Source organism: Pongo abelii, chromosome 20, assembly GCF_028885655.2.
Source record: "Pongo abelii isolate AG06213 chromosome 20, NHGRI_mPonAbe1-v2.0_pri, whole genome shotgun sequence".
NCBI lineage: Eukaryota > Metazoa > Chordata > Mammalia > Primates > Hominidae > Pongo > Pongo abelii.
In genome coordinates, this window is record NC_072005.2 from 891,074 (window position 1) to 916,109 (window position 25,036).

The 25,036-nt window shown below is 62.4% G+C and overlaps 1 protein-coding gene across 2 annotated transcripts in view; it reads right to left on the reverse strand.

The window, feature by feature from the left end:
* Positions 1-25,036, reverse strand: part of SBNO2 (strawberry notch homolog 2) — a 75,424-nt gene that overhangs the window by 27,349 nt on the left and 23,039 nt on the right. For both annotated transcript variants that reach the window (XM_063719818.1, XM_024237948.3), the window contains exons 2-4: positions 19,425-19,643; positions 14,735-14,808; positions 13,068-13,179 (exon numbers count right to left, since the gene is read on the reverse strand). In XM_063719818.1, coding sequence (XP_063575888.1) covers positions 13,068-13,179; positions 14,735-14,808; positions 19,425-19,517 — 279 coding nt within the window. In that variant the 5' untranslated portion in view covers positions 19,518-19,643. The remainder of the gene's footprint in view (positions 1-13,067; positions 13,180-14,734; positions 14,809-19,424; positions 19,644-25,036) is intronic.

Here is a 25,036-nt window from a genome sequence, read left to right on the forward strand (position 1 = left end):
GGACCCACAGCTCACTGGTGGACCCACAGCTCATGGGTGGACCCACAGCTCATAGGCACCTGGACCCACAGCTCACAGGTAAGACCCACAGCTCACGGGTGGACCCACAGCTCACAGGCGCCTGGACCCACAGCTCACAGGTGGACCCACAGCTCATGGGTGGACCCACAGCTCATGGGTGGACCCACAGCTCACGGGTGGACTCACAGCTCACAGGACCCACAGCCCACAGGTGGACCCACAGCTCACGGGTGGACCCACAGCTCACAGGCACCTGGACCCCTCACAGGTGGACCCACAACTCACGGGTGGACCCACAGCTCACGGGTGGACCCACAGCTCATAAGCACCTGGACCCACAGCTCACAGGTGGACCCACAGCTCACGGGTGGACCCACAGCTCACGGGTGGACCCACAGCCACAGGACCCACAGCTCATGGGTGGACCCTCAGCTCACAGTACCCACAGCTCACGGGTGGACCCACAGCCACAGGACCCACAGCTCACGGGTGGACCCACAGCTCACAGGCGCCTGGACCCACAGCTCACAGGTGGACCCACAGCCCACAGGACCCACAGCTCACAGGTGGACCCACAGCCCACAGGACCCACAGCTCACAGGTGACCCACAGCCCACAGGACCCACAGCTCACGGCTGGACTCACAGCCCACAGGACCCACAGCTCACAGGTGGACCCACAGCCCACGGGACCCACAGCTCACAGGTGGACCCACAACTCATAGGACCCACAGCTCATGGGTGGACCCACAGCTCACGGGGGGACCCACAGCTCACGGTGGACCCACAGCTCACGGGTGGACCCACAGCCACAGGACCCACAGCTCACAGGTGGACCTACAGCTCACAGGACCCACAGCTCACAGGTGGACCCACAGCTCACAGGTGGACACACAGCTCATGGGTGGACCCACAGCTCACGGGTGGACCCACAGCTCACAGGACCCACAACTCATGGGTGGACCCACAGCTCACGGGTGGACCCTCAGCTCACGGGTGGACTCACAGCTCACAGGACCCACAGCTCATGGGTGGACCCACAGCTCATAGGCGCCTGGACCCACAGCTCACAGGTGGACCCACAGCTCACGGGTGGACCCACAGCTCACGGGTAGACCCGCGGCTCACGGGTGGACCCACGGCTCATGGGTGGACCCACAGCCACAGGACCCACAGCTCACAGGACCCACAACTCACAGGTGGACCCGCGGCTCACGGGTGGACCCTCGGCTCACGGGTGGACCCTCAGCTCACAGGTGGACCCACAGCTCATAGGCGCCTGGACCAACAGCTCATGACAGCCTGGCTCCTGCAGTGCGGTCACCCACGGAGGAACGGGGCCAGCACAGTGAGGCCATCCACACACTGGAACACGACCCAGCCATGAAAAGGAGCAAGGTTCTGACCCAAGCCACAGCACGGATGCACCTTGAGGACGTCACACTCAGTGAGAGACGCCAAACACAGAAGGCCACGCAGTGTGTGAGGCCATTTCTATGCAATGTCCTGAACAGGAATCCACACAGACAGGAAAAGCGTTCGGGTTATCAGGGGGTGGGGATGGGCCGGGGAGTGACAGCTGATGGGAACGGGGCTTCCTGTGGGGTGATGGAATGTTCTGGAACTAGACAGAGGTGGTGGTTGCACAACTCTGTGAATATACTTTTTTAAAGTGTGGATTTGGGCCCAGCGCGGTGCCTTACGCCTGTAATCCCAGCACTTTGGGAGGCCGAGGTGGGCGGATCACGAGGTCAGGAGTTCGAGACCAAACTGGCCAGCATGGTGAAACCCCGTCTCTACCAAAAATTAGCCAGGTGTGGTGGCGGGTATCTGTAATCCCAGCTACTTGGAAGGCTGAGGCAGGAGAATTGCTTGAACCCGGGAGGCAGAGGTTATAGTGAGCTGAAATCATGCCATTGCACTCTAGCCTGGGCGACAGAGCAAGACTCGTCTCAAAAAAAAAAAAAAAAAAAAAAAAAGGTGGATTTGGCCGAGCGTGGTGGCTCACACCTGCCATCCCAGCACTTTGGGAAGCTGAGGTGGGCGAACAGCTTGAGCCCAGGAGTTCAAGACCAGCTTGGGCAACATAGTGAGATCCCATCTCCACAAAAAATACAAAAACCAGCTGGGCATGGTGGCAGGCACCCGTGGTCCCAGGTGGGCATGGTGGCGGGCACCTGCGGTCCCAGCTGCTCAGAAGGCCATGGCAGGAGACTCACTTGAGCTAGGGAGGTGGAAGCTGCAGTAAGTTATGATCACACCACTGCACTCCAGCCTGGGCAATAGAGCAAAATACTGTCTCAAATAAATAAAGAGGATTTTATGGCACGTGAATTTTGTCTCAGTTTTTAGAAGACCTGGAAAGCAACGAAACACAGAAAGAACAAGCACAGACTCCAACTTGCTCCGCAGGCCCCAATGTGACAGCGCAGCCTGGGGTCCCTGGAGCAGGTCAGGCTGAGGATAGGGGTGCGCCGCCTAGGGACCTGCTGGGCGCTACCCCCACCCACCTCCGGGACCCTGCGCCCGGTCCTGGGCTCCCGTGGCCCGGTCTCTCCCTCTGCCTCTGTCCAGGGTGCACCCCTCACTGACCAGTCCCGCAGCAACGCTGACTGAGGGCTCCGTGTAAGCCTGGCTGAGTGCCCGCTGCCCCAGCCCTCACAGGAACCCTGCCCTGCATTACAGTGAGGGAAACAGGCAACGGGGACGGGAGGGGCTCCTCCTGGAGGGGGCTGGGGGGCAGACAGAGAGAAGAGGCTTCCAGGTGGTCGTGGGGCACAGGTGGCACTTCCTGGACACTGCCAGTCTTTGGTGGCTAGGAGAAGGGCTCCTCAGCAGGCCTGGTCACTAGAGTGCCCCGTGCAGAGCTGAACTGTGTCCCCAAAATGGTGTGATCAAGTCCTGGCGCCTGGAAGCTGTGTGTGTGGCCTTATTTGGGAATCCGGTCCTCACAGATGTGAGTGGTTAAAAAAAAAAAAAAAGCCGCGCTGGCCGAGGGGGTGATCCGTGCCTGGTGTCCTCATAGGAAGGAGACACAGTCCCGGGGAGGAGGCCGCGGGACACAGAGGCGAGATCCCAGCCCTGCGGCCACAGCCAGGGGGTGCCTGGGTCCCCTAGATGCTGGAGGGGCCGGAAGGAGCACGGCCCTGTCCGCACCTTGACTTTGGACTTCCGGGCTCCAGGGCTGGGAGGGGACAGAGTCCTGGCCTTTGAAGCTGCGTGTGCTGCTTCCTCACAGCAGCCCTGGGAGGCTGGCATGGCTCCCCAGGAAACTGGGCTCCCTTCTGTCAGGGTTCCGGCCAGGTGCCTGGTATGGGCCATGGGGCCGCCGCCTCAGTGCCTTCTGGCGCTGCAGCTGGGCAGGGCCGAACCCTGGCGCACAGCTTCCTGCTGAGTCTCCCTCTCTAAGGCTGTCTGTGGGCAGCTCTGCCAGCCCCTCCTGCACCTGCCCAGGCCCTGGGCGGAGGCTCCTCCTCTGGGGGGCTGTGGCCTCAGCACAGACCAGGGGACAGAGGTGGCTCTTCTTGGCCTTGGCTGGGTGTGAACCAAAGGCTTCCTGTAAGAAATCCCTCTCTCCCTCTCCCTCCCTCGCTCCCTCATCTCTCTCCCTCTTTTTTGCCCAATGCCAGTAACTGTGGGGGCTCCGTAGTGGCGGGTGGGCCGAGGCCTCTGACCCCTGCTGAAACGCATCTGCAGAACAGTCAATGCCGCCTGCCTCCCTGCCTGAAAGCAGCCAGAGTTTGCAAAGCGCTTTTCTGAGCCGTGAGCTCATCCTGAGCTTCCCAGAAGCCCCCGGGCTGCCAGGCAGAGAGTGTTGTTACCGGACAGCTGCGTTCCCCATGGTCCCTGCAGCCCCGTGGGGACCCGGGATGGATGCCCGGCAGGTGAAGATGTCCTCACGGGACAGGTGGTGGGCAAGGAGGCAGTACCTGGGGAACGGGGATGGGCTGTGGGTGCCGAGAGCCCCAGGAGCCCAGCAGAGACACAAGGGATCTGGGTGATGTCGGGAGGGGTGAAGGAGCACCCCCACCCCAGGAACAGGCGGCAAGGGATGGGCGAGGGGCAGTGAGGCGAGCAGGACCTGGGGAATGTCCTGTGCAGGGGCACAGGCTGGGGAGAGGCTCGGGCTGGGGTGCGGTGGGGGGAGGCTCGGGCTGGGGTGTGGTGGGGGGAGGCTTGGGCTGGGGTGCGGTGGGGGGAGGCTCGGGCTGGGGTGCGGTGGGGGGAGGCTCCGGCTGGGATGCGGTGGGGAAGACCCCAGAAGAGGCACCAGGGGCTGCCCTGGGGGACGCTCACCCCACGCAGGAACAGGTGCCAGAGAGCCTGGGGGTGGGGCCGCGAGGCTGGGCTGGGCCTGCAGCAGGGGACCCACGGGAGGCTCTGGGCGCAGAGGGTGGGCTGCAGCACCGAGGGCCTCTTATCCTTGAGCAGGAACCCATCGCCCCCCAGGCAGACCCAGTTACGCCTGGAACACACAGACACAGACCTGCATATGGGCGCTGCTAACAGCGATTCACAGCTGCTGTCAACCCACACCTACTCCTGGGTATGAGCCCAAGAGAAACGAAAACGTGTCCACTCGGAGGTTTGCACCCGTGCTCACAGCAGCACAACTCACGACGGCCACGGGTGGAAGCAGCACAAGCGTCCATCACGGACACATGGGCAGACACAGTGGGGCCTCCACGCATCCATCACGGACAGACACAGTGGGCCCTCCATGCCTCCATCACGGACAGACACAGTGGGCCCTCCATGCCTCCATCACGGACAGACACAGTGGGCCCTCCATGCCTCCATCACGGACAGACACAGTGGGGCCCTCCATGCCTCCATCACGGACAGACACAGTGGGGCCCTCCACACATCCATCACGGACAGACACAGTGGGCCCTCCACACATCCATCACGGACAGACACAGTGGGGCCTCCACGCATCCATCACGGACAGACACAGTGGGCCCTCCATGCCTCCATCACGGACAGACACAGTGGGGCCCTCCACACATCCATCGCGGACAGACACAGTGGGCCCTCCACGCCTCCATCACGGACAGACACAGTGGGGCCCTCCACGCGTCCATCACGGACAGACACAGTGGGGCCTCCACACATCCATCGCGGACACATGGACAGACACAGTGGGGCTTCCACGCGTCCATCACGGACAGACACAGTGGGGCCTCCACCCGTCCATCATGGACAGACACAGTGGGGCCTCCACACGTCCATCATGAACAGACACAGTGGGGCCTCCACCCGTCCATCACAGACAGACCCAGTGGGGCCTTCCACGCGTCCATCACAGACAGGCACAGTGGGCCCCTCCACACGTCCATCATGGACAGACACAGTGGGCCCCTCCACGCATCCATCACGGATAGACACAGTGGGTCTTCCACACGTCCATCACCAACAGACACAGTGGAACCTGGTACCTCCATGTGTCCATCATGAACAGACACAGTGGGGACCTCCACACATCCATCACGTACACATGGACAGACACAGTGGGCCCCTCCACGCCTCCATCACGGGCACACGGACAAACACAGTGTGCCTCCCACTGGGAACTCCCAGGCTCAAGCGATCCTCACGCCTCAGCCAAATAGCTGGGACCCAAATACTGGGACTACAGGCTTGCACCACCATGCCCGGCTAATTTTTTCTATTTTTTATACAGATAGGGTCTCACTATGTTGTGCAGGCTGGTCTCAAACCCCTGGGCTCAAACAATCCTCCCGCCTTGGCCTCCCAAAGTGCTGGGATCACAGGCGTGAGCCACCGCGCCCAGTCCTGACTCAGACGTGACCTCCTGCATTCCCAGGGGCAGAATCTCCCAGGCACAGTGGCCCTACTCAGAGTCTGTGAAGACCACCACGGGAGCCAAGATCAACCCTCCCCTCAATGACATCCCTCCCCACGATCAGCCCTCCCTCAATGACATCCCTCCCCACGATCAGCCCTCCCTCAATGACCTCCCTCCCCACCATCAACCCTCCCCACCATCAACCCTCCCTCAATGACCTCCCTCCCCACCATCAACCCTCCCCACCATCAACCCTCCCTCAATGACCTCCCTCCCCACCATCAACCCTCCCCACCATCAACCCTCCCTCAATGACCTCCCTCCCCACCATCAATCCTCCCTCAATGACCTCCCTCCCCACCATCAACCCTCCCTCAATGACCTCCCTCCTCACCATCAACCCTCCCTCAATGACCTCCCTCCCCACCATCAATCCTCCCTCAATGACCTCCCTCCTCACCATCAACCCTCCCTCAATGACCTCCCTCCCCACCATCAACCCTCCCTCAATGACCTCCCTCCCCACCATCAACCCTCCCTCAATGACCTCCCTCCCCACCATCAATCCTCCCTCAATGACCTCCCTCCTCACCATCAACCCTCCCTCAATGACCTCCCTCCCCACCATCAACCCTCCCTCAATCACCTCCCTCCCCACCATCAACCCTCCCTCAATCACCTCCCTCCCCACCATCAACCCTCCCTCAATCACCTCCCTCCCCACCATCAACCCTCCCCACCATCAACCCTCCCTCAATGACCTCTCTCCCCACCATCAACCCTCCCTCAATGACCTCCCTCCTCACCATCAACCCTCCCTCAATGACCTCCCTCCCCACGATCAGCCCTCCCTCAATCACCTTCCTCCCCACCATCAACCCTCCCTCAATGACCTTCCTCCCCACCATCAACCCTCCCTCAATGACCTCCCTCCCCACGATCAGCCCTCCTTCAATCACCTTCCTCCCCACCATCAATCTGCCCCTCAATGGCCTCCCTCCCCAGGCCTTGAAGGCTCTCCAGCAGAACCAACAGTGCTGCGGAGTCCACTGGCCCCTGGGAACTGCCCAGGTCCACAGCTCATGTGTTTTCCCTTGCTGCTCTGGCTACCAAGAAACTCAGGGCTCAGGTGTATTAATAGTTACCAGGTGGATCACCTGACGTCAGGAGTTCGAGACCAGTCTGGCCAATATGGTGAAACCCCGTCTCTACCAAAAATACAAAAATTAGCCAGGCGTGGTGGCGCACACCTGTAATCCCAGCTGCTCAGGAGGCCGAGGCAGAAGAATGGCTCAAACTTGGGAGGCAGAGGTTGCAGTGAGCCGAGATCGCACCACTGCACTCCATCCAGCCTGGGTGACAGAGCGAGACCCCGTCTCAAAAAAAAAAGAATAGGCCAGGCACGATGGCTCATGCCTGTAATCCCAGCACTTTGGGAGACGGGCAGATCACCTGAGGTCAGGAGTTCGAGACCATCCTGGCCAACATGGAGAAATCCCATCTCTACTAAAAATATAAAAATTAGTCAGGCATGGTGGCAGGTGCCTGTAGTCCCAGCTACTTGGTAGGCTGAGACATGAGAATCACTTGAACCCGGGAGGCAGAGGTTGCAGTTACCCAAGCTGGCGCCACTACACTCCAGCCTGGGGAAGAGTAAGACTCGGTCTCCAGAAAAAAAGGTAGTGACCAGCTGGCTCGTTATGGCCTGTGGGGTTTTACATTCACCCTCACCCCCAGCCCAGGAACGGGTTCTCCCTACCAATCCCTCCTGGTTTATACAACAGCAGGAAACATTTGCAGGGAATGCTCATATGCCACAGGTCACACGATGGCTTCGAATGGTGCCTCCGTTTCCCCTCGTTCCCGTGAAAAGCTGTCAACCTCATGGCTCCAACAAGCTGAAAATGGTGGCTCACGCCTGTAATCCCCATGCTTTGGGAAGCTCAGGCAGGAGAATCGCTTGAGCCTGGAAGTTTGAGACCAGCCTGGGCAACACAGTGAGACCTCATTTCTACAAAACATAAAAAATTAGCTGGGCGTGGTGGTGCGTGCCTATGGTCCCAGCTACTGGGGAAGCTGAGGTGGGAGCATCACTTGAGCCCAGGAGGTGGAGGCTGCAGTGAGCCGAGATTGCACCACTGCACTCCAGGCTGAACAACAGAGCCAGACCCTGTCTCTAAAAATAAAAATTAAAAAAATATATAAGGGAAACACACACTTATCCTCTCACAGTCTGGAGGGCAGAAGTTGTAACATCAAGGGTGGGCAGGGCAGGTCCCTCCCGGGGGCTCCAGGGGAAAACCCAGTTCCCGCCTTTCCCAGTGTCCAGAGGCACCAACATCCCTTGGCTTGGGGCCCCCTCCTCCCCTCCACGGCCACAGCACAGGCTCTTCCCATCTCTCTGGCTCTCACCCTCTCGCCTCCTCTCGTGAGGGCCCTGTGAGGACACTGGGCCTCCAGGTCACCCAGGACGCTCTCCCGTCTCGGGTCCGTCACTCAGTCCCATCTGCAGGGCCCTGTGAGGGCACTGGGCCTCCAGGTCACCCAGGACGCTCTCCCGTCTCAGGTCCGTCACTCAGTCCCATCTGCAGGGCCCTGTGAGGGCACTGGGCCTCCAGGTCACCCAGGACGCTCTCCCGTCTCGGGTCCGTCACTCAGTCCCATCTGCAGGTCCCGTCTGCCATCAGAGGCGACACGGCGCCAGGTCTTGGGGATCAGGACGGGGACGTCTTGGGGTTTGTAACCGCATGGCCAGCACATTTCCTTAGGTCTGAGTCGGGAGCAGAGGCTTCCGCGGCAGGCTGGGCTGCACTGGGGGGCACGGCGCCAAGGGCCTCGAACGCCAGGCTCAGGTCTGGACTCCTTCCTGGCACCACAGAACCACGCGGCCTGGCCCACAGGCCTGGGCTGACCCACACCCGTCCCATCCCACACTCGGCACCGGGGGACCACGCGGCCTGGCCCACAGGCCTGGGCTGACCCACACCCGTCCCATCCCACACTCGGCACCGGGGGACCACGCGGCCCGGCCCACAGGCCTGGGCGGACTCACACCCGTCCCGTCCCACACTCGGCACCGGGGGACCACACGGCCCGGCCCACAGGCCTGGGCTGACTCACACCCGTCCCATCCCACACTCGGCATCGGGGGACCACGGAGCCCGACCCACACTCGGCACCACAGAGCCACGCGGCCCGGCCCACAGGCCTGGGCGGACTCACACCCGCCCCGTCCCACACTCAGCACTGCAGAACCACGCAGCCCGGCCCACAGGCCTGGGCTGACCCACACCCATCCCATCCCACACTCGGCACCGGGGGACCACGCGGCCCGGCCCACAGGCCTGGGTTGACCTACACCCATCCCATCCCACACTCGGCACCGGGTGACCACGCGGCCCATCCCGCACTCGGCACCTGGGTTAGACTTCTTCCGAATGAAGTTCTGCTGCTTTAACAGGGAGATTTGGGTCCAAGCTGCCCCACACACAGACGCTGGAGCGCGAGGCGGCTGTAGGCAGGGTGGGCAGGGAGCCAGGGGGGTGGTGCTCACAGAACCAACATCTGCTGGATGGATGTGGCGTGCTCTGAAGAGGGTCATGGGCGGCCACGGTGACCAGCACGGGTTAGACGCAGAGCGGACGAAGGGAGCACAGTGGCCCCGAGGGCTCCGGGCTAAACAGACGCAGCAGCAATTGTTCAGGAGGAGAGGAGCGGGAGAATTCATGAGACAGAGACATGGAGTGAGACAGAGATGCAGAGACATAGAGACAGAGAGGGAAACAGACGGAGACAGAGAGGGCGACAGAGACAGAGGCAGAGAGGGAGACAGAGAGACAGAGGCGGAGAGGGAGACAGAGAGACAGAGACAGAGAGAGAGAGACAGAGAGGGAGACAGAGAGACGAAGACAGAGAGGGAGACAGAGAGACAGGGGCAGAGACAAGCAGAGGGAGACAGAGACAGAGAGGGCGACAGAGACAGAGGCAGAGAGGGAGACAGAGAGACAGAGGTGGAGACGGAGACAGAGACAGAGGCAGAGACAGAGAGACAGAGACAGAGGCAGAGACAGAGAGACAGAGACAGAGAGGGAGACAAAGACAGAGACAAAGAGACAGAGACTGAGAGGGAGACAGAGAGACAAAGACAGTGAAGGAGACAGAGAGACAGGGCAGACAGGGAGACAGAGGCAGAGAGGGAGACAGAGAGACAGAGGCAGAGACAGAGAGACAGAGACTGAGAGGGAGACAGAGACGGAGCAGAGAGGAAGACAGAGGGAGGCAGAGACAGAGAGGGAGACAGGCAGAGAGAGACTGAGAGGGAGGGAGACAGAGAGAGAGACTAGGAGCAGGGGTAAGAGGGAGAGAGAGAGACAAAGAAAGAGACAGGCCAGGCACGGTGGCTCATGCCTGTAATCCCAGCACTTTGGGAGGCCGAGGCGGGCGGATCACCAGAGGTCGGGAGTTTGAGACCAGCCTGACCAACATGGAGAAACCCTGTCTCTACTAAAAAAAAAAAAAAAAAAAAAAAAAAAAGCAGAATTAGCCGGGCGTGGGCGTGGTGGTGCATGCCTGTGGTCTCAGCTGCTCAGGAAGCTGAGGCAGGAGAATCGCTTGAACCTGGGAGGTGGAGGTCACGGTGAGCCAAAATCGTGCCATTGCACTCCAGCCTGGGCAACAAGGGCAAAACTCCGTCTCAAAAAAAAAAAGAAAGAGAGAAAGAAGACACAGAAAGAGGCAGAGAAGGGATGAAAGAGAAGAAGGGGGAGGGGCAAGGACAGGCTGAGCCAGGGCTGGGGCTGGTAGGAAGGTGGTGGTGGTGAGGAAGGAGTCACCGCCATCAGACACACCCCAGGCTCCTCCCCTGTGTGTCCCCTGAAGGGTGCGGCACGGATGCTGGCCCTGGACAGGTGCCTCGCCTGCCTCAGTTTCCTCCTGTGTCTGGCTGGCAGGGCACAGCGGTTCATCACACCTTGGCCAGGACCAGATCACATGGGGGTCCAGGGCTACTGCGGGTGAGGACAGAGCCCCTGTGTGCACCCCGCTGACCTCAGCCCCAAGATGAGCAGGGGCGCCCCCGCCCCGAACACAGCTGGTAGGCCAATTTCCAGGCCACACACCGGGGGCTACAGGACAGGAATCCACCCTCTTCCCGACCCAGAGCCCAGGAGTCTGAGGTCGAGGTGTCTCAGAGCCGTGCTCCCTCCCACGGCTCTGACCCGCCTCTTCCTGCCCTGGGGCTCCAGGCGAACCCGACCTGTGGCCACACTGCCCCAGCCCCGCCTCCGGCATGGCGCCAGCTCCCCATCTCTCCTGTCTCTTCTAAGGACCCTTGTGCTGGATTTCAGGGCTACCTCATCTCATCTTAATCCTTACTCAATGACATCTAAAAAGACCCTACTTTCCAGAAAGGCCCTCACAGACTCTCGGGGGAGGCGGGCTTGACGGACTCAATGACATCCAAAAAGACCCTACTTTCCAGAAAGGCCCTCACAGACTCTCGGGGGAGGCGGGCTTGACGGACTCAATGACATCTAAAAAGACCCTACTTTCCAGAAAGGCCCTCACAGACTCTCGGGGGGAGGCGGGCTTGACGGACTCAATGACATCCAAAAAGACCCTACTTTCCAGAAAGGCCCTCACAGACTCTCGGGGGAGGCGGGCTTGACGGACTCAATGACATCTAAAAAGACCCTACTTTCCAGAAAGGTCCTCACAGACTCTCGGGGGGAGGCGGGCTTGACGGACTCAATGACATCCAAAAAGACCCTACTTTCCAGAAAGGCCCTCACAGACTCTCGGGGGAGGCGGGCTTGACGGACTCAATGACATCCAAAAAGACCCTACTTTCCAGAAAGGCCCTCACAGACTCTCGGGGGAGGCGGGCTTGACGGACTCAATGACATCTAAAAAGACCCTACTTTCCAGAAAGGTCCTCACAGACTCTCGGGGGAGGCGGGCTTGACGGACGCAATGACATCCAAAAAGACCCTACTTTCCAGAAAGGCCCTCACAGACTCTCGGGGGGAGGCGGGCTTGACGGACTCAATGACATCCAAAAAGACCCTACTTTCCAGAAAGGTCCTCACAGACTCTGGGGGGAGGCGGGCTTGACGGACTCAATGACATCCAAAAAGACCCTACTTTCCAGAAAGGCCCTCACAGACTCTGGGGGGAGGCGGGCTTGACGGACTCAATGACATCCAAAAAGACCCTACTTTCCAGAAAGGTCCCCTCACAGACTCTCGGGGGAGGCGGGCTTGACGGACGCAGTCACCCCCACACAGACCCACGCTCCGGCGGGCTTTGCCCCGCTCTGCCACGGCCCCGAGTGGGGAAAACTGGGCCCGGGGTCCACCCGGCGAGCTGTTTGCAGGGCCCGGGTCTGGGTGAGCCCTGGGACCTGAACTGGCTCCATTCTGCTGCAGCCACACCTGACCGCTTCTCTCTGGATCTGGCCGGCTTGTGCCCATCCCCCCACCAGCTCTGAGACCCAGGCAGATCTCACATGTCCATTACACAGGCGAAGCGGAGGCCTGGGGGAGCTGAGCACCGGGTGACCCTCGCTCCCCGGCAGGCCCTGGGCGTGGTCCGGCCCAGCAGCGGCCCCTGGCCCCGAGTCCCACACAGAGGCTGTGGTATCTGAACTGTCCCAGGGAAGCGGATCTCTGCGGCACTGGGTGCTCCAGAGCTGCCGAGAGGAAGCTGGGGCACTGGGAACCCCTTGGGGAAGGCTGTGAGGGTGGGGGTGGGGTCCGCCTCATGCCGAAGGGGGAGGCTGGGAGCCCCCCCGCGACCCTGGGGAGAAGGAGGTTGAAGGTTCTCCTCCTTTGGTGTGTGAGTTCTGTTTTCAGGTGGCTGTTAAGGGGTTGGGACTCCAATGTGCAGGCTGTCTGGACCCGCCTAGAGAAAGGGCCATGGGGGCGACGGCTGCCAAGGGCATCTTTCCCAGCACCGCCCTCCCCGCAACTCCCTCTGTGGCATTGCCCAGATGCTCGCAGGGACCCCAAGGGCTGGGCGGGGCTCACTGCTGACACGAAGGGCCGGTCACCGGCTCTTCCCCAAAATCAAGCCACATCTCTGGGCTCCTACCGCCCCACCGTAAACCCTGTGGCCGGAGGCCCAAGCTGAGGTCACTGAGTTCCAGGCAGGCTTGAGCGAGAGAGGTCGCAGGGCAGCTGGAGGGGTGGCCCAGACTCCACCCTGCCCCCCACGGCACGGTGAGCTCCTGGGGCTCCTACCTGAACAAAGTCGCAGGTCTTTGGTGGCAAGCTGGAGGCGGTGGCCACGGGGGCATAGCTGGTGTCTGGGCAGGGCTGGCTGCCGAGGAAGGAGGCGGAGCTCATGAACGGGCTGGAGGGAGACGTGGGGAGGTGAGATGGGGGGCTCAACCCACTCCCTCAGTGGCCCCTCAAGGCCCCACTGGAGTGTGCCCAGGCCCTGCAGGACCCACGGCCCCGTTGCACATATGGAGGGGCCTCCAGGGGTCTGGTGGTCAAGCCTGGGGCTGCCCTCCCACCCGCACTGGGCACAGCCCGGCCGAGCTCCTACGGAACAGCTGCCTGGTGGGCTGGGGGGTGTCCAGGGCCACCATCCCGCCCTCTCTGCTCCATCAGCAGGACTCAGCTAAGGGTTCATTCTGGCGATTCAGAACCCCAGCCTGGCTCTCCCTGCCCCACACACAGGCCCCTTGACCCACACCTCACTCCCGCCTCGAAGGAGGAAAGCGCTACGGGCAGCAATCCAGGATCACCGTCCTACAGGGAGGGCTCAGGTCGGGACCCCCCGCCCTGTCACCCTGAGGATGGCACAGGACACAGCAAGGAGAAGGTCCTGGGGGCCCCCCGCCCAAGGGCGCCTCTCTCCAGAACCCAGGAGTAAAGTGCGGCTGGCTGGGAGCACCGGGCAGCGCTGCAGGGAGGCTTCTCTGCCCTTCTCCACTCCAGCCCCCTTGGCCAGCTCCTGAGCTCAGGATTGGGGTGGCCGCCATCCCCAGGGCCTCCTTCCCTCCTGCCAGGCTCCCCAGGCTCTCTCTCCAGAAGCTTCTCTCCAGCAGGGCTGGCAGCAGGCCCAGGTCTCTGCCCAGTGAGAACCAGAGGCCTTGGGTTGGAGGTGGCCCTGGGCAGACCTGCTCCCGGGGCAGGGACCGCCTGGGGGCCACTCTCCTCCTGTACAGAAAGGTTTGCAAACACCAGCAGGAAAGAAGCATCCACTCCACTCTCGGGCCACAAACAGCTGCTCCACAATCTCCTGGAGTCTCCCAAGGCTCTGGCTACACTTGCTCCTAAGCCCTTTGCACAGCCTGCTTGCCTGCTCGCCTGGCCAACTCCTACCCCCCCTGCAAAACCCAGCCCAGCTGCTGCCTTCTGTGGGAAAAGTGCCCCTCTGGCTCCTTCACCCCAGAAAACCTCCCACCCCTTCCCACCCTCCTTCACCCCGGAAAACCTCCCACCCCTTCCCACCCTCCTTCACCCCGGAAAACCTCTCACCCCTTCCCACCCTCCTTCACCTCGGAAAACCTCCCACCCCTTCCCACCCTCTTTCACCCCGGAAAACCTCCCACCCCTTCCCACCCTCCTTCACCCCGGAAAACCTCTCACCCCTTACCACCCTGGGGTCACCTCCACAGGAGGCCCCCCCGGCCCCTAGCCCACACCTCCCCACCCTCTACCAAGCTGGGCTCTCGAGGAGACGGAAGCCACGGATCACAAAACAGCGTTCCACAAACAGGGGTCTCAACCTGGACCCGGCCCGTGGGGTGGAGCCTTCCAGGACCACGTGCACACCACCCTCCAAACCCCTCAACAGGACTCTGGGCCCTCGCGCCCTGCACCCAGAACTCCATTTGTAGCTGTGACTTCAGAATGAGCAAATCTGGGGGCCGGGTGGGGAGGGTCTCGGTACTCACCGGCTGTCGCTGGAGAAGGCGGGGTACGGCGGCAGCGAGAAGGTGTTCCAGTAGGGGCAGTGCAGCATGGCACTCTAGAAGAGACGGCGAGCATCAGTGAGTGGGAAGCGGAGGACCTGCGGTGCAGCCCGGCTGAGCTCTCCGAGCAGGGTGACGGGCCGAGAGGCTAGGGAGGCCCTGCAGTCAGGGTCCCATCCCGCCCCTGCTGGTATCTCCTGGGGAGTCATTTAACCGCCCCGTGCCTCAGTTTCCCCACCTGCACAAGACCCCACCCAAGGCTTGTGGTGTGGTCTGGAGGCACGGAACCACCTGCGTGAAGTGCTCAGCACAGGCCTTGCTCTACTAGCAGCCCCATGTGCAGGCCCGCAGCCCGGGAGTCTGCATCTCACACAAGACCTGGGGGTACTGCTGGCCCCAGGACCCTGCTTGGAGGCCCCATTCTAGGAGGTGGAGGATCGCACTGTTCGCATGAGGGAGACGCGCACCTGCTGCCTGTGGTGGAGGGTGGGTGTGGGGGGCTCCTCGGGCAGGGCCTGGGGCAGGCGAGGGCCTCACACCACCTCCAGGCCCCTCGGACGAGCTGATGTACCCGGGAAGCTCAGGCTGCTGCTGCGGGACGGGGCCCTGACTTCTCAGAACCTGCACGGGGCTGGGGTGCAGGGAGCCTGCTTTGGGAAATGGTGACCAGTGGCCTGGAGGCTCAGCCCGAGGTCAGTGGAGGCGTAAGTGGCTCCAGGTTGGCCGAATCTCTGGTGGGTCTGACTCCAGGCCAGGCTTACCTAACACCCTCGCCAGGAGCCGACGTCCCCACCCCATGGTTCTCTGGGAAAAGCTCACTATGCCTGCCCTTGGGAATGAGAGCGGCGTGGGGCACACGGCAGGCCCCAAAACCTGAGGATAAGGAGCACACGGGGCAGCAGCGGGCCCAAGGGCGGCAGCGGGCCCGGGGTCAGCACCTGCGACTTCGGGGGCAGGGCTGTGGATACCTTGTGCCCTGCAGAATGGGCACCCCTCAGCAGGGCCCCCACCTGCACAGGGCCAACCCCACCTGCAGCAGAGAGACCCTGCCGTCACGGACGCCCCCGCAGTCACGGGGGAGACACCACCGGCCGGGGGCATCATCCTGCTTATCCCAGCAGGACTGGGGGCCACGCTGGCTTCCAGAACAGGGTAGGGGGTTCGCCTGCTTCCCCGAGTTCCCCAGTGACCTCTCCCAGGCCCACGCGAGCCCTGCTCCTCTGTGAGGCCCTGATGCAACTCCCTGGGGCTCGGCCACCTCTGCCCCTCATTCACCTCACACTGGCTGGGAACCAGCCCAGATGGCCGGGGGCTGCTTTCTGTACCCGCAGGTGCTGGGTGGGGGATTCCAGGACCCCCGACAGCCTCGAGATAGGCAAAGCCCTCGGGGTGACCGCTGCCCTGCTCCTCCAGCTTTTGCATAAAATAAGTTTATCAGCAAAAGCCCACAACTCCTTCCCTGCACAGAGGCCGGCAGCCTGGGCGTCCTGAGCTCCTGCACCCGTGAGAAGACCCCGTGCAAGCGGCTTGCAGGAAGCAGGGCCACCAGCCACAGGGGCTCCAGAGCCGGGGTCTCCTGATCCTTCCCCTCCTCCTGCCCTTTTGGGAAGAGAGAAAGCCAGCCCTGGAAAGAAACAGGAACTTCCCAAGGCCACGTGGCACATCCGGAACGTTCTGGAACAGAACTCTGACTCCAGACCAACCCAGCCTCCTCAGATGAGCTGGAGTCCCTGTCTCAGGCACTCCTGGTGCCTTGGGCCAGGCTGGGCATGGCCACGGCCAGGGAACTGCAGCTGCAAGAAGGGGGCGGGGGGCTTGGGGTACCAGGGTGGGAGGACCTGGGGGTCCCTGGCTCACCCAACATGCTCCACCTGTGCCCAGGCCAGGCTAGGGGCTGGGACAGGGGGGAAAGTCATGACTGCCTCTATCCCAACCTCCTCCCTCCCACAGCCCGTGGCTCCTCTGAGACCCGCCATCCACAGACACCCTAGTCCCGCCCCACAGGGGTGCCATGGGCCTGGCAGGCCAATCAGAGTCTTCCCTGGGACCTTCTCTGGCAGCCAGAGGGTGTGGCTTCACCTTTAGACGGCAGGCCCTAGCACATAATTGGTCCAGAGATGGGCACCTGACCCTGCCCAGCCTATCAGAGCCTGCCTGGGGATTTTCTTTCCTTTCCTTATTTTGAGACGGAGTCTCACTCTGTCACCTAGGCTGAAGTGCAGTGGCACGATCGTGGCTCACTGCAACCTCCACCTCCCGAGTTCAAGAGAGTCTCCTGTCTCAGCCTCATGCGTAGCTGAGATTACAGGTGCCAGCCACCATGCCCAGCTAACTTTTGTATTTTTAGCAGAGATGGGATTTCACCATGTTAGCCAGGCCAGTCTCGAACTCCTGACCCCAAGCAATCTGCCCACCTCGGCCTCCCAGCGTGCTGGGATTTCAGGCGTGAACCATTGCGCTGGCCAGTGTATTGTTATTTCCAATTGAATATTCTGGGCACGGGAAGAGGCTGGGCCGTGCGTGTGTGAACTCAGTCGACCCCGCCCAGAGGTGTCCATGATGTACCCGAATGTGACGGAACCCGGAACAGGGAGGGTGGGATGAGCCTCACACACAGGTCGGGGAGCAAAGCCGGTTACGCGCATGGGTGCACCCCGGCCTGAGCCCTGTGGCTGGTGTCCAGTGCCCCCACCGGGTTCCAGCCCTGTCGCATCCCCCAACTGTCACTACTAACACCTTCCTGCTCCCGCTCGGATCCTTGAAGATGGCTCCTCTGTCTCCACATCCCATAATTCGCTTAATTATTTCCCCACTGTGGAGCCTCTGGGGAGATTCCAGTTTCCTGCCGCTATAAATAGTGCCACTCTGTCTTCCCCTCCCTCCTGGATTAGTCCCCAGGGTGTGTTTCCGAGATAGAATTCTTGGGTCGGAACAAGCTCCTGGCGGGTTTCAGGGGATGGAGCTGTTCCGGTGGGGATGTGGCTTGGCCAGTCCCCTTTATGGTGGCCCAGGAGGCTGACCGACGGCCGGTACTCGAGCTCCACCGGGGCAGCTGTGAGGATCCAGCCTCAACCCCAAGGGACTCAGGAACTAGGGAGGGAGACAGGAGGGGTCTGGGCCACAACACGGATCCTGCTACGAGAGGGGTACCCTGGCCCCGGCTCGGAGCTCCCTCTGGACGGTCAGAACATGGCAGGAAGCTGCCCAAAGCCCTCTGAGGATGGACTGCCGAGGGGTGTCTGTGATGTTCGCCCCACAAGCCAACCTGGGTGTTGGACTAGGGAGTGCCCAGGAGACCCTGGAGTCCTGGAGCAGGTCCTGCTGCTTGATAGGAGAGGGCAGCCCCTCTGTCTCCAGGTAGGAAATCCCCAGGCAGGGCCGGGTGCAGTGGCTCATGCCTGTAATCCCAGCACTTTGGGAGGCCGAGGCGGACGGATCAACTGAGCCCAGGAGTTGAGACCAGCCTGCCCAACAGGGCAAAACCCCATCTCTACAAGAAAATTTTAACAATTAGCCGGGCATGGTGGCGCGTACCTGTGGTCCCAGCTACTCAGGAGGCTGAGGCAGGAGAATCACTAGCCCGGGAGGCAGAGGCTGCAGTGAGCCGAGATCACACCACTGCACTTCAGCCTGGGCAACAGAGCGAGACCCTGTTTCAAAAATAATAAAATAAAATAAAATAAAAATAAATATATATACACGTATATATATTTTTAATTTAAAAATTTTTTTTTTCTTTTTGAGCCACAGTTTTGCTCTGTCACTCAGGCTAGAGTGCAATGGCACAATCTCTGCTCACTGCAGCCTCTGCCTCCCAGGCTAGTGATTCTCCTGCCTCAGCCTCCTGAGTAGCTGGGACCACAGGTACGCGCCACCATGCCTGGCTAATTTTTTGTATTTTTAGTAGAGACAGGGTTTCACCATGTTGGCCAGGCTGGTCTCAAACACTTGACCTCAAGTGATCTGCCCGCCTCGGCCTCTGAAAGTGCTAGGATTACAGGCGTGAGCCACCACACCAGGCCTATTTTTTATTTTTTTGAGATGGAGTCTCACTCTTGTCGCCCAGGCTAGAGTTCAGTGGCGCAGTCTCCACTCACTGCAGCCTCTGCCTCCTAGATTTAAGTGATTCTCCTGCCTCAGCCTCCCAAGTAGCTGGGATTACAGGTGTCCGCCACCACGCCTGGCTAAGTTTGGTATTTTTAGTAGAAGTGAGGTTTCACTATGTTGGCCAGGCTGGTTTCGAACTCGGGACCTCAGGTGATCTGCCCACCTCCACCTCCCAAAGTGCTGGGATTACAAGCATGAGCCACCATGCTTGGCCAGAAACATATTTTTTAAGTAATTCCCTCACTGACAGGTTCCTACAAGTAAAGTTGAGCCCCACTACAGCTGACGGTGAAGGAACTGGAAGCTCTGCAGGAGAGAGAATCTCCTCAAATGTGCTTCTTGAAAAGCTGGGGCCATGAGTAGCCCCCCATTCACATCCCCATGGGGACCCTCTCCAGGGCCCACGGGGACGGGTGGAGCCAGGCTCTGGGCCAGGAAGGTCAGGTGGAGGTTGCGCCGTGTCCACTGGGGCAGCGCTCCGCACGACGTGACCCCGGGCACTCGGAGCGGGGGGCAAGCGCCCGTTGACCCTGTCGGGTGGGCCGGGGCTGGGGGTGGGGCTCACCTGCAGGGGCGACGGGCCGTACAGGAGGCTGCCCGCCGGCGGGGGTTCATGCTGCGGGTAATCCCTGTCCATGGCGGGCCCCACTGCAAGCATCGGGTGGCAGGCGGGGTGGGGTCCTCGGCCGGGCAGCAGGCAGCGGGGCTCCGGGACCCGGGGCCGCCGGGGTGTCTATCTGGGCTTCTCGCTCCGTGGTGGCGGTGGTGATGGCGGCATCATGATCTGCAGAGGGAGACGCGGACGTCCTGAGAGTCCGACGGTGGTGGAGAGTTGTGCTCTCCAGCCGCCTCTCCCTCGGGCGTGACCGGTCTCAGCCTGGGCTGCAGCTCCTGCTACCCCCTAGGCTGGAACCAAAAGGTGCTCCTTCCCCTCCCCACTCATCCCTACCCCCCGTCAGCAGCGCCACCTAACCCCTCTGTGCTGTCCACAGCGCTTTTCCTGGCCTCCTCGGCCTCAACTACAACAATTAAGGTGGGCCCAACGGGGCTGCCCAGGTCACAGGGCAGCCATAGGACCAGGCACCCCGGCCGTGAGCAGTGGAGCTGCGGGCTGACTCCCCCACACCTGGCTTTGTCACCGGCCGGTCTGAGAACATGGAGGGAGAGTCCAACCCGGGCCCGGCACCCATGGGAGCCCAGGGGGTGCTGGACCCTGTCCCTCAGAGGCAGCAGGGGCTCCACAGTGGGGTCTCCCAAGGAGGGGAGTCAGGGGCCACGCAGAGCTGGAAGAGCACCCAGACCTTGTTTCAGGCTAATCACACACCAGCGTCCCCACTGAGAACGTTCCTGGGCTAGAGAGCCGAGCCCCACACCATCAGACGCCAGGGACAGCTCCCACGCGCCCCGCGGCCTCTGGCACACGGCCAGACACCCGCCAGGCTGAGCCCCCACCAGGCCCTACCCGGCGAGTGCAGGGACCCAGGCTGGCCTGTGGTGGCAGGGAAAGCTTTCCAGGCGTCCGCCCAGCGTGCTCGCTGCCGAGGGCGGCAGGAAGGGGAGGCGGCGGCCACTCCCGGCCAAGCCCTGGAGTGAAGAAATCTCCGGGACTTCCAGTAATTGCCGTCCAGCCACACGCAGGCACTTGTGCAATCCCGTGGGGGAGAGGCACGCCTCTGCCCGGCGCTCCAGAGACAGTGGCTGGGGAACAGGGGCTGGGGGTCGGGACTCCTGTCCCAGAGACCATATGGAGGTGGTCAGGCACAGTGGGCGCCACCCTGCCAGGCCGTCGCAACCGTCTGCGGCCTCTGCCTGCTCCCTGAGGTCAGGACGCCACAACCCACTGCCACCAGAGCTGGGACCCTTGGCGGCCCTTCCAGCTGCCCACAGGGACCTGCGACACCCTTGCCAGAACTGCCCTTTAGGGGAAGGGACAGGCCCGCTGGGATCTGGGGTCTTGGCCAATCCTTGTCAAAGATTCTGGGTCAGGCAGGCAGGATCAAAGCCTGGCTCCACCTTCTGAGTTGAATAACCTCAGACACCCAAGCTCCTCCAAGCCTCGGTATGTTCCTCTGGGAGACAGGTTACCTGGGTAGAGCCTGGGATCCCCCCGGCCCCATGCGCTAGTGGCCACAAACATTTCCGCTGGGCCCAAGGCAGCTGCTGATACCGGGGTCCCCATCCAGGGGCTCACCAGTGCTGGGGGGTGGCTGACCCCCTGCCCTAGGGCTCAGCAGCCCCTCCCCTGCAGGGACTCCCCTCAGCTCCTGTCAGCACCCCTTCCTGCTGCAGGTTCCATCTCATGGCAGCCACAGACCCAGAGCCACGCTGACCCTTTCCACACCCAGGGCGCTCCTCAGCTCTGAGGCCACACGGTCCTGAGCTGATGGGCAGCGGGGCCCAGGGCCCACAGTGGACGAGCTTGAGGAGGGGGCACCTTGGGCAGCTCTGGGGTGACCCCATGACCATCCTCGGGGTACACCATAGCTGAGGGACCCCTCCAGCAGCAGGGGCCCTGAGCTCGCCTATGTCCGAGTCCCCCAGGCCAGCACGGTGCTCCCGGCAGCTCCTCCCTCCCTGTGGTCTCTGAGCCCCCCACCTCTGTGGACGCCCCTTCCAGGCGGCAACTCCAGGAGGCTCAGGGGACCAGGTTCTTCAAGGGGAGGGCTTCACACATGGCCTGTGACCTGGAGTCCATGCCTTGGGGACCTGGCAGGGTGTGGACACCCGGACCGGGAGGGGATGGGGGCAGGAGAGCAATGCGGACACCAGGCACAACCAACCAAGAGTCGGGGCCCAAAACCAGGAGGCAGAGGCGAAGCCGGATCCTCACACGCGGCTGCTTGGCAGTCTGGGATTCCTCAAGAGGCTAACGCTGGAGTCACCACAACACCGAGCAATTCCACAGCACACCCACGGAAGCAGCCCAGTGTCCACGGATGGGCGAGTGGACCAGCATGTGGTGTGGCCCATCCACGTGCCAGAACACAACACAGCCGTGAACAGCAGCGAGGCCGACCCAAGCCACAGCACAGATGCACCTTGAGGACATCACGCTCTGTGAGAGACGCCAGGCACAGATGGCCACACAGTGTGTGATCCCACTACTATGAACTGTCCAGGACGGGCCCATCCAGAGACAGAAGGGGATGCGTGGGTGCCGGGCTGGGGTGACCCTGCTCCTGGGGCCCATCTCCACGTCCCCCCACAACCCCAACACCTCAGGCTGTGCCCACTCCTGAGAACGCCCACCCTCTGCAATCCCTCAGGACCCACAGCCCTGCCTTTCCGCGCACTGCCAGCCCCCCATCGCCTCCCGCCCTGTCCTCAGCCATATCTCACAACCCCTGCCGCCCTGATCCCCAGGCCCTCCTCCCACAGCCCGCAGCCCCCAGCCCCCAGCCCTGCCTGCAGACTCGGTCCTGTCCGAGGGCCCACGCCCCCAAGGGCTGACTCCCGCCCCATGGTCCTGAGCCCTCCGGACCCTTCCCCCATTGACTCCACCACCGTTTCTTGCAGCAGCTGTGACCACACCATGTCCCTGGGGCATCCAGCTGCCCCAATCCCCAAGATAAACCCCCGTGGGGCACTGGGCGGGGTCTTGGGGCCTGAGAACACCCCAACGCAGCCTCTGCCACACAGCCCCGGAGACGCTCTCCCCACGCGGCCCCCGAGATGGAGACCCTCTCCCCATGCAGCCCCGGAGACCCTCTCTCCACACAGTCCCGGAGACGCTCTCCGCACGCAGCCCTGGAGACCCTCTGCCACGCAGCCCCGGTGACACAGCCCAACCCGAGCCTCAGAGCCACGGGCCAGCCAAACGTCCAGCGGGCAGCAGAGCTGTGTGCCCCACCTGGTTTTATTTTTGGGCATGAGTCCCATGACTGGAGGGATGCGTGGTGTGGGGGTGGGGAGGGCGGGGGTCACATGGTTCCCACCCTGGGGAGGGGGCCCGCGCTTTATCAGCACGCTGACACCCAGAGGGGGATGTGGCTTCCTTCTGAAATCAGGTCTTCAAGGGAGTCGTTGTAAAAAAGAAAGATGAAGGTGCTGGTGGCCCAGACAGGACAACCGCTGGGAAGGCAGAACCTCAGACAGGACCAAGATCCGGGAGAATCCGAGGAACCGGGTAACTGTGTCCGCCTCCCAGCTCTCTCTCCTGAGTCCAGGTAACTGTGTCCGCCTACCGCCTCTCTCTCCTGGGTCCGGGTAACTGTGTCCGCCTCCCAGCTCTCTCTCCTGAGTCCGGGTAACTGTGTCCGCCTCCCAGCTCTCTCTCCTGGGTCCGGGTAACTGTGTCCGCCTCCCAGCTCTCTCTCCTGGGTCCGGGTAACTGTGTCCGCCTCCCAGCTCTCTCTCCTGGGTCCGGGTAACTGTGTCCGCCTCCCAGCTCTCTCTCCTGAGTCCGGGTAACTGTGTCCGCCTCCCAGCTCTCTCTCCTGGGTCCGGGTAACTGTGTCCGCCTCCCAGCTCTCTCTCCTGGGTCCGGGTAACTGTGTCCGCCTCCCGCCTCTCTCTCCTGGGTCCGGGTAACTGTGTCCGCCTCCCAGCTCTCTCTCCTGGGTCCGGGTAACTGTGTCCGCCTCCCGCCTCTCTCTCCTGGGTCCGGGTAACTGTGTCCGCCTCCCGCCTCTCTCTCCTGGGTCCGGGTAACTGTGTCCGCCTCCCAGCTCTCTCTCCTGAGTCCGGGTAACTGTGTCCGCCTCCCGCCTCTCTCTCCTGAGTCCGGGTAACTGTGTCCGCCTCCCGCCTCTCTCTCCTGGGTCCGGGTAACTGCGGCCGCCTCCCTCCTCCGTCTTCTGAGCCTGCCGAAGTCCCCGTCTTCCTGGCTGGACGCCCCAGGGTCTCAACCCACGCTGTGCAGCGACAGCTCAGCCTCCTGATGTTCAGAACTGGCCACTGTGCGGACCCTCCACCTGGGGGTCCCCGAGCACCTGTTGTGTGGAGCCCCTTCGCGCGCTCCTCCCTCAGACCCGAGCCGTCTGCAGATGGGGAGCTGTGTCCTCAGGGCCCGGTTCTCCTGCCGTCCTCTCGCCGAGCACTTTCTGACGCGGACACGGAGGCCCCAGGTGGAGTCTTGACGTGACCCCCGGAGCCGGACTCGGAGCTCAGGCCACGCTGTGCCCACGTTCGCGACGGCAAAGTGGAGACCCTGAGAAGACGCCGGCCGCAGAGCCATAACCGAGAGCACAGGAGGACCCGGGGCGCGGCACACCCCAGAGCGCTCCGCCCAGGCCCGGGTTCTGGTCTCCTGGCACACCCGGCGGCATCTCAAGGCCCACGCCAGCAAAGGTGGACATGGAGGCCTGAGGAGGAGGCTGCGAGGCCCTGGTGAGCGGGCGCGGCCGTGGTGATGGAGCCCAGCAGAGGCCGCTGCACAGTCCCTGGAGGCCGCATTACCTCAGCCGAGGTCCTCCTGGCAGGCACAAGGCGCTCCCTGCGTCCCAGGACCTGAAGACAGCAAGGAGCAGGCCCCCGGTGTCCCGGGAACCCCGCACAGAGCCACGGCCACGAGACACAGCAGACTTGCGGCCTCCGGTGACCTCACAGCCGTGATGGCCTCCTGCAGCCATGACCGCCACCCCACGGCCGTGACCCCACCTGCAGCCACGACCCCACCACATAGCCGTGACCCCACCTGCAGCCGCGACCCCACCACATAGCCGTGACCCCACCTGCAGCCGCGACCCCACCACATAGCCGTGACCCCACCTGCAGCCGCGACCCCACCACATAGCCGTGACCCCACCTGCAGCCATGACCGCCACCCCACGGCTGTGACCCCACCTGCAGCCGCGACCCCACCACGCAGCCGTGACCCCACATACAGCTACAACCGCCACCCACTGGCCTCCAGACGGGCTCAGGACAGGGCGATCACCCTCTACCTGGTGGGTGTGCAGCCTGGCATCCTAGGACCGGGTGGGGCTGGGGGGGTGCTGGCAGATTTCACAAGGCTCAGCTAATATGGGGCAGAGAGCCCTGCAAGCTCAGGCACCTGGCCAGGCCCCAACTTGGCCGCCAGGACCATCTGGTGGGCAGGACACTGCAGGCCGTCTCGGGTCCTGACCCTTGCAGACTGAGCACTTCATCCCTCAACATGGAGCCTGGGGCAAGGGAGGCCTGAAGGGCTAGAGCCAAGGCAGGGTCAGCCCAATGAGGGACCTTGGGGGGACAGGG